Genomic DNA, 9,857 nt, shown 5'->3' with positions numbered 1-9,857 from the left:
TTCGCATAGGCCGTGCCGTCTTCAACTATCAGGGTCCTCATGACACCCTCCACGTCCAGTAGATTTATGGACCCATCCAGCAGAAGTAGCACAATTTCTTGGACTTGATATTGCAGGACCCCCAGATTAAATATTGTAAAATTGTTCACGCTGCTACAACAACAACAAAAGATGCGTTCCATTGTCTGTGCTTCTCCGACCTCCTCACACATCCTATACAAATCGGTAGCGCTGTTGTCCCACAAACTAATTTTAGCTCTTGCAGGTCAATGGTTTGTAATTTCGAACAGTAACTCTAACAACTGTAACTCTAACAGTAGCTTGGTATCTGCTATGTCCAGCTTGGGCTATAAGGCTCTGGACCCTACAGTGCGCTCAGATTCAGAGAACTGAAATGGTAGATCGGCAATACAAAGCTCTGTCGTGCGAGTTCATCTGCAATCTCATTGTCCTGAACATGGCAGTGCCCCGGAACCCAGCACAACCCAACAGTATACAGACTCATCAGTCCTTACAGGCACTACATTATATTCACATTTGTAATGTTAACCATTATCGTTTCGGAGGCTTTGAAAATCTTCAGGATCTCTGCCTGAAAGACACTACATTCGTCGGAAAGTCTTTATGGCGACCGGGTATTAGTCTCCATAAAGAAGACCTCGGCTGCTGTAACCTCTTTCATTTTTGAACCATCCGGGAATACCGCACACCCTTCAAACAGTCGGTCGGATTCAAGCCACTGTTCCCTATCAGCGAACGAAATCTTTGGTGTTCTACTAAAATCGATTGCCGAGTGTCTTTGATTTCATAGAAAATATTTATGTGACCTTCCTGAAATGGTTTAACAAGTGCAAACTCCTGTATTTTTCAATGGGCAGTAGATGCAGGATTATATTCATTTGATACGATAAATATCGACTAAATGTAATACCCAATATCTGAAATTTAGAGGCCCCTAATCAAATAAACATTTTAAAAATATGTTCGTCATAGAAGGCTGAATATCTGGTAAAAATTTAGGTTTAGAGAGTTCAGCGTTTATTTCCCTACGGAATTCCCTTTCGTCAGGATAATGGTATCGGTGTAGGGTATACATTACTAACTTCAAATGAAAATTAAGTACTGTATGTATTTAAAACAATTTCCCTTTTATCCCTGTACTGTTCTGCTCTAAACTCATAATAAAAAAAAGCTTATCTTTTTTATTAAATTATGCAAAGTAGAAAAAATTCCAAATTAACGAACTACTAAAGCTACTATAAAAGCTTTGATTTTTTTTATTAAAAAAACACACAACAATAAAACCTAATAATTTGCTCAGTTTATAGTTGACGTTTCACAAGTTTAACTGGTGGCGGCAAGTAAGTGTGTTCATAATTAGTGTCATTTAAATAAATATATGTTTTTACACGTGAACCGTTATGAAAAAATAAACATTTTAACAGCTGTTGATCTCTAAAAAAATAAATTGTAAAACCAAAACAAACAAACACAAATGTTTGCAGTTTTTGTAATTGTTTTGGTGCATTTTCTTAATGGGTTTTATTTATAGAATTGTGTAAAATTTTACGCATTGTGTCTTGTTTTTTTTTATTTTTACAAATTTCCGCAAGAAGAATCTTTTATACGGAAGTGTCTGAATTTCTTGTTGCTTTATTTTGTGTTGTAGCGTAACGTATGAAAATTGTACGGTTGTGTTGTGGTCAAGGCCAAGGTGAGAGAAAGCTTTAATGTGTTTTTGTTTGCAAAAAAAAACACATTTCACATGGATTTTTTTGTAAGCGCTCTCTTAAGTTTATTTATGTGACTCTCTTTTAGTTAGACAATTACAAATGCTAATATTGTGCTCGTATTCATACGGTTTGTTAAAATTTATATTGTCATATTCACAGCGTAATTTAAACAATTAACAACTGCTAGCGAGCGTTTTGGTTGGTGGTACCTATTATCGTAAGATTTTTCCATAAAAGACAAATAAATAAGAAATAAAGACAACTTAACATGGCTTCTACTGCAGTACCACCATCCGCTCCACCACCTCCACCAGCTGCTCCAGCTAAAGTAGGATTCCCTTCAAAAGTTTACAATGGTTTAATTGGTGCCGTTGACAAGCATGTGCCTGCAAAATTACGTCCTTTATGGAATCATCCTGCTGGTAAGTTCATTTTTAAAAAATATATGGAAATATTTTAAAATATTTTTTTTTATAACATTTTTAGGTCCCAAAACTGTTTTCTTTTGGTCACCTATGTTCAAATGGGTAAGTTTTATATAATCAGTTTAAATGTAATTTGTGTTGTGTTGGTTTTCTACTGTAAAATTCCTATTACATCAGAGATGCTAAATGAGTTACTATTTGCAAATAGTACTAAAGCTTTAATAAGTAGGGTACTATTTGTTCTAACTACTTTATTGGTACTTTTGATAACATTCTCTCTATCAACAAAGTTGGGTTGGTAACAAATTACACACATATGCTACCTAAATAATTTATGAAAAAAAAAAAACTTTCCGAATGTCTTGAAATTAGAATTTAGCATAAATATGTATATTTTTTATTGTAGCAGAAAGTTAGCTTTTTATTGGAAGAGATTACTTTTTTATTTTCTTTTTATAATTACAATATTATTTTAATTTTCAAATAATTGTCTCTAACTTAGTAATAGAGTGTAGTATTGTAATTAATTAATTGGCCAATAAGGCTTCCAAATTACAAATGAAATAAACTGAATAGATTTGAAATGCTCAGCGTGGCAGATTGGGAAATTCAAAAGACAAGTATTTGTAATAAAATTAGTTCAGCAAAGAAAATTCTATTGTAAATTCCAAATTTGTGTTTACACATTGGATATAACCTTTTAAAGTGAAACAAACCTTTCAAATTGAACCAAGTTCCATTTTTGAATAAGTTTTGATCTTAAATATTCACTTCAAGTTCAATATATACGACGAGCAAATTAAAATTATACAAACAATTGAATAACAAATAAGAGAGCTGTACCGAATCGTATATACCCTTCACCAAATTATACTTTAAAATAAAAATTTTATATATTTTTAGTGCCGGTTACTATTTAAATTCAAGATAATCGGCCCTAAGATATAAACAAAAAACAACGACTACCTCGATTTTTTACTTATTTTTATACCATTCACCATGAGTGGTGGTAAGGGTATATATACGTTTGTAATTTCTACATTTTTCATTTGCGACCCCACAAAGTATGTATATTGTGGATCGTTATAGATAGCGAAGTCGATATAGCCATTTCCGTCTGTATGTTGAAATCAACTTTCCGTAAGCCCCAAATAACTTACATACATGATTCATACCGAAAAAATCGACCCACAAATGGCTGAGATATAAGGAAAAAAACCGGGACAACCAATATTTTGGCCTATTTTTGATCTACATATATCTGGATTACTAAATCATTAATATAGATAATATGGATATCTAATGATAGATATTTCAAAGTCTATTGCAACGATGTATATAAGGTATAGTAAGATGGACCTACAAGGGGTCAAAATCGGGAAAAATATTTTTTAACCCAATTTTTTTTTTCTTCCAAAAAATTTTATTTGTCATAAATTCTTTTTCAAAAAAATTTAAGAATTAAAAAAAAATTTGGAAAAAATTTTAAAAAACAATTTTGAAAAAAAAAAATAAATTTTGTTTAACTAAAAATATTTAAAATTTTTATTTTGAAGTATAATTTGGTGAAGGGTATATAAGATTCGGCACAGCCGAATGTAGCTCTCTTACTTGTTTTTATTTAATTATGAAAGCTAAATGATCTGTAAAATAAATTTTATTTGAATGATTTAAACATTTTTTTAAAAAGACGGGTATACAAAAGTCATTAATGCCTAAATAATCAAACAAAATTCTTAAATAGATTAAAAATTGTTAAGACGTACGAAATTCGTGTTCTATTATTTGGGATGATACTTGCTTTGTCCGTTAAACAAAATATGATGCATTTCTTGCATATATTTTGTTTGATTTTCTAATTTATTGGCAAATTTTGAAAAATATTTACGTCTAGTATTACGCATAACATAAGGTTCGATGGTCTGTATAATGTCAATGAAATTGTTCATGGATAATTTTTTTACAGTAAATCAAAAAACATGAATTCAACTTCATATTTTTAATTGACTGGTTTAATAAATAATGTATTCAAAATTAAAATATACATTCACTTTCATATTTGCAATACAAATGTTTGCTCAAAAGTACTTCCGCAAACAAGTACTAACTAATAAGGTGCAAAATTTTCTCCCTTACTACTCTCCATTTAATGTCAAACTGCCAGACGTCTCTATATTGCAAGATTTGTTTACTTTTATCATGATAAGCTTTTACGAAAGTCATGCGAAAAAAACTTTTTATTATAAATTTTAACCCCTAATTAAGTTTTAAAAAGTGATAAGATGCTCTGATTTTTTTTTCGAAATATAAGTTTTGTTAAATTATATATTTAAAGATATAACAATTTAAATTTTTCAGTGATTTAATCTACTTTGTTTTGTTTATTTTATTTTGTAAAGAAAAATGTTTATTGTTTGATTTACTCTCTGAGAATTTTACTCTTCTCTTTAGGAGGAAATGTTTATAAAATTTCAGCTGTGATAACAAATTGCGATTTACAAATTAAGACTAGACGACTATCATACTATGTGTGTTTATAATATTTATTATGAGGATCTATTAATAAATAAAAAACAAATCAAAACTGAATGAAAATTTGTTCTGGTTACGTTTTGTTTTTTTGCGAGAACAATAAATATCAAATGAGTGTGACAAATTATAGTTCATACAAAATATATGCAGTGATTGACAGTACAATGGAAACTTTTCTAAATAGCTACATATTCTTGTTTTTGTATTGCTGCTTCACATCGACCATACATTGGACGAATTAAATAGTCAATCGTTTCCTTTGATATATTTTGCCATTGCCTTATTTTTGGAATCGGAATTTTTATCCATACTAAAATCGTTTAAAATTGATCTGTAACCGATTTTAGTATATTTTATGATGTGAATAAGACACATACATTGTACCGAAAAACAGCCCCACACCATAATATTGGCATCGCCAGCAAATTGACTGTGTTATTTGTATACTTGGGATTCTGTATCTTTCCTTTCGGCGGTCTTACAAAGGTTTTATCATCACTGCTTCTTAAATTGTATTTGGAAAAATCAAGTTATCAATCAACTTTCCATAGAAAAATTAAGTTATTTATAAATTGTGTCTAAAAAATCAGATTATTGATAAATTTTCAAGTTATCGATAAATTTTCCATAGAAACTTTAAGTAATCGATAGATTTTCTATATAACATTCTGGTTATCGATAAATTTTCTATAGAAAATTCAAGTTATTGATAAATTTTTTATTAAAAATATAAGTTTTCTATAGAAAATTCTTGCCATCATAAATTTTTCATAGAAAAATTCTAAGTTTTCATAGAAAACTAAAGTAATCCATCAATTTTTCATAGAGAAATTCTAATTTTTCATAGAAAATTGAAGTTATCGATAAATTTTCTATAGAAAATTGAAGTTATCGATAAATTTTCCATAGAAAATTGAAGTTATCGATAAATTTTCTATAGAAAATTGAAGTTATCGATAAATTTTCTATATAAAAATTGAAGTTATCGATAAATTTTCTATAGAAAATTTAAGTTATCGATAAATTTTCTATAGAAAATTTAAGTTAAAATAAAGTTATCGATAAATTTTCTATAGAAAAGTTATTGATAAATTTCCAATATAAAATTTAAGTTATCGATAAATTTTCCATATTAATTAGAAGTTATCTATAATATTTCTATAGAAAATTTATGTTATCGATAAATTACCAAGTTATCTAAAAATACACAGTTATCTAAAAATACACAGTTGAAGTTATCGATAAATTTTCTATAGAATATTGAAGTTATCGATAAATTTTCCACAGAAAATTCAAGTTATCGATAAATTTTTTATAGAAAATTCAAGTTATCATTAAGTTTTGCATAAATTTATTACAGAAAATTCTAATTATCGATAAATTTTCCATTGAAAACTCAAGTTATCGATAAAATTTCTTTAGAAAATTTATGATATTGATAAATTTCCGATAGTCAACGTGAAAATCACCCTTATAGCGGTTGACATATTTATTTTACGCCTACGACAGTTTCGTACTAGATTAAAGAAACAGGTTACATTTTATCTTTAATCTAGAATGAAATTGTCGTAGGTGTAAAACACATACGCCAAACGTGATAAGGGTGATTATTAATGAACTAGTCTGAAAAATCAAGTTATCGATATATTTTTCATGGAAAATTAAAGTTAACGATAGATTTTTCATAGAAAAATCAAGTTATCGATACATTTGTAATAGTAAATTTAACTTACCGATATATTTTCAAGTTGTCGATAAATTTATAATAGAAAATTTAAGTTATCGATAAATTTTCTATAAAAAGTTGAAGTTATCAATAAATTTCCCATAGAAAATTCTAGTTATCGATAAATTTTCCATTCAAAATTTAAGTTATCGATAAAATTTCTATAGAAATAAATTTCCGATAGAAATAAAGATTGACAATAGAAATTAGAAGTTATCGATAGTTTTCTATAGAAAATTCATAATCAAAATAAATTTTCTATAGAAAATTCAAGTTATCGATAAATTTTTATAGAAAATTCAAATTATTATTAAGTTTTGTATAAATTTCCGATAGAAAATTCTAGTTATCGATAAATTTTCCATAGAATATTCAAGTTACCGATAAATTGTCTATAAATATTTTATGGAGGTTTTTTATGTAATAACATTTTCTATAAACTGATTTTGATTCTAATAATAATTCTATTTTTTTTTTTTTTTGGTTTATTTTGCAGGGTCTTGTTATAGCCGGTTTAAGTGATTTGGCTCGTCCCGCCGAAACATTGTCTGTTTCACAATGTGGTGCCTTAGCTGCGACTGGTATTATTTGGTCGCGTTATTCGTTAGTGATTACCCCCAAAAATTGGAGTTTATTTTCGGTGAATTTATTTGTGGGTCTTGTACAGTCTGTACAATTGGGACGTGCCTATTTGTATCAAAAGGAAAAATCTGAAAAAGAAGCAGCGGCCGCCTTAGAAGCAGCTAAAAAATAAATTAGGAAAATTGTAAGTATTTAATTAACCATTCTGCCTAACAAATTTAACACGTTTTTTTTTCAAACAACTTTTTGCAGTTATTTCTTATAATCAATACGGAATTTAGTTTGTATGTAGTCAAACGAGTCGAGGTGCTAAAAAGTAAATGAATTTCTTAAAGTGATATTTTAAATATTTACATTAGAAAACACGTTTTTATCTCTCCTCAACAAACATTTGTTAAATTAATAACAAATAGCACAATTTTTTTAATATAAAAAACCACTAATATTTAAGTTAACAATTAGATATTAATTACTATCCCAATTTTTTTGTTCTTTTTGTATTTTTTTTTAAATATTTTTTTTTTATTTTCACCAAAAGATGTCTCTATTGACCATTCTTGTTCAAAGATTTATACTTCCATATATTTGTTTATATAAAGGGAGAGACTTTTTTGGGGTTACAAATCGATAATAAGTGTAAAGATGTAGGCTAAAAATTAACAAAATATTTTAGAAACAATACAATTGTGTTTAAAATAAAGGCTGTAAAAAGATTAAGCAAAATATATACAAATGAGTTTTTCTTAGGGTTAAGATGAAAAGGTAAGAGGAGGTTTTAATCGTAAGAAACACTTTTAAATTACAATGTATTTATTTACAAAATAAAAAAATCATGATTTACAGCATAAATCCTAAAATATATAAATCTGAAGAGTGTGGAAACATGGATAATGTTTGAATAATTTAAGTTTGCAATAGAGTGATCTCTAACTTTATAAAAATGTTTAATGAAAGAACTGTGTTTTAATATAATGGAAACTTTATAGAAACTATAATTGATAAGAACATTACAAATACTAACATATGTATGTTTGTAACTACTTTCAACATTTTATTAATTAATTATAACGCAAATAAAATGATTGATAAAAAGATTCACTGATAAATATTTAAAATGATAACATAATTGAAAAAATTATCATTTTTCGCATTAAAAAATATATTTACAAGGCAAGGCGAATCACCATTAAAAAGGTGGCGATATATTGATTTTGTTATTCCGTTTGTAACAGACCCACAACCTTTTACACCCAATTTTTTTATTCAAAACTTTTTTTCCAAACTATTATTTTGTTTAAAAATAGTTTTTGATGTTTTTCATAAAATGTACTTTGAAGAAGAATATATAAGACTCGGCCGAATATATCATACTTACTTGTTTATATTTTTGAAACTTTTCTCAAAGATTTTAAAAAATATATATCGATAAGAACTAGCTACAAAAATTACTAATAATTCGTATTTAAATCTATATAAACGTGTACCCTACTACAGGAATTTTAATTTTAATTTGAATGATTAAATTTTTGTTTAGAAGAAATTTGAAGAAATTAGAATTATTCAATTAGGAAATAAAATCTATAAATAATGAATTCACTTTTTTTAAACGAAAAACCCCAAATAAATAATAAGCGGTCTATTATTGCCGAGATATAAGCAAAAAAACTGTAAAAAACTTTTTACTGTTTTTTGATGATTCCCGGGATTCCCGACTAAAAATCCCGTTAATCGGGTAGTGAAAAATTGGCAAAATTCCCGGGAAATTTGTACCGGGAATTCCCGGGATAAAAACCCTATATATGACTTAAAAATGACGGATTTTTAAAAATATTTAGCTTTTATTTTGAAACATTAGTACAATATCAATTTATTCAAGGTATTGGCCATTGTTAGCTATAACTTTTTCCCATCTTTTTGGCAACATATGGATTCTGAGACAAAATAACTGCTCATAAGGCCAAGAACGAATCAAGCGAATATCGGATCATTTATTCCAAAGTGATGCATATCCCAGAAATAGCGTTCTGCAATCACTTCATTCTAAATACTTTTTAATAGGTATTGCAACACATAGCCAAGCTTTGTCATGATGTAATATTACGATTTCATGTCTGACCGCATATTTTGGCAGTTTTTCGGTCAATGCGAATCAGTTGCGTTCGGTACAGGTTCCCTGTGATGGTCTGGTCAGATTTCAGTGGCTCATAATAGATAGGACCCTTTTGCTTCCATCAAAAAACAGAGCATTACCTTAGCGCCATAGATATTTGGCTTTGGTGAGGATTCGACTGGTTGGCCGGACTTAACGTACCATCTATTACGCTTCGGGTTCTTGGTTTGGTCAGATTTTAGCGGCTCATAATAGGACCCTTTTGCTCCCATCAAATACAGACCATACGATCTCTTACGCTTCGGATTATCATAATGGATCCATTTTTCACCGCAAGTAATGATTCGGTGCAAAAATAATTTGCTTTTATAGCGTTCAAGAATCATTTCGCTAAATCGTCTTTCATGGTCTTTCGGCATCAATTCGTATGGTACCCAATTTTTCTGCTTTTGGATGAATTCTGTTGCCCACAAACGTTTTGAAATTGCTGTTTGAGTAGCTCCAAATGATTTTGCAAACTCTTGTTGAGTTTAACAACAATCTTCATGCAGAAATGCCTCCAATTCTTGGTCTGAACCACACAAAGCATCTCTCGCACGTTGATACCGATGAAAAACAACACATTCATTATAAGCTTCGGTGAGCAATCGGTGTGCTTCAGCAGCACTTTTTTTCAAATTAAAGAACTAAAACAAAACATCCCGCATATGACACTGTGTTGGTACAAAATACTACCAGCTCAATTATGA

At 28.8% G+C, this 9,857-nt stretch overlaps 1 protein-coding gene across 1 annotated transcript; it reads left to right on the top strand.

Annotated features, from left to right (window-relative positions):
* The first annotated feature begins 1,344 nt into the window (after nt 1-1,344).
* Nucleotides 1,345-7,731, top strand: LOC135956399 (mitochondrial pyruvate carrier 2-like). The gene is made up of 5 exons (XM_065506881.1): nt 1,345-1,361; nt 1,893-2,155; nt 2,220-2,260; nt 6,913-7,182; nt 7,251-7,731. The coding sequence occupies exons 2-4, from the start codon at nt 2,002-2,004 to the stop codon at nt 7,168-7,170; spliced, it is 453 nt and encodes a 150-aa protein (XP_065362953.1). The 5' UTR covers nt 1,345-1,361; nt 1,893-2,001; the 3' UTR covers nt 7,171-7,182; nt 7,251-7,731.
* Nucleotides 7,732-9,857: the final 2,126 nt, after the last annotated feature.

This window comes from Calliphora vicina, chromosome 1 (assembly GCF_958450345.1).
Source record: "Calliphora vicina chromosome 1, idCalVici1.1, whole genome shotgun sequence".
NCBI lineage: Eukaryota > Metazoa > Arthropoda > Insecta > Diptera > Calliphoridae > Calliphora > Calliphora vicina.
This window is presented reverse-complemented; position numbering and strand designations above follow the sequence as displayed.

What these genes read in the sequence shown, in the direction of transcription:
- LOC135956399 (XM_065506881.1), top strand. Translation starts at nt 2,002, where the DNA reads ATGGCTTCTACTGCAGTACCACCATCCGCTCCACCACCTCCACCAGCT. An exon ending in TTTATGGAATCATCCTGCTG is followed by an intron (nt 2,156 to 2,219) that starts GTAAGTTCATTT and finishes TAACATTTTTAG; the next exon opens with GTCCCAAAACTGTTTTCTTT. An exon ending in GGTCACCTATGTTCAAATGG is followed by an intron (nt 2,261 to 6,912) that starts GTAAGTTTTATA and finishes TTTATTTTGCAG; the next exon opens with GGTCTTGTTATAGCCGGTTT.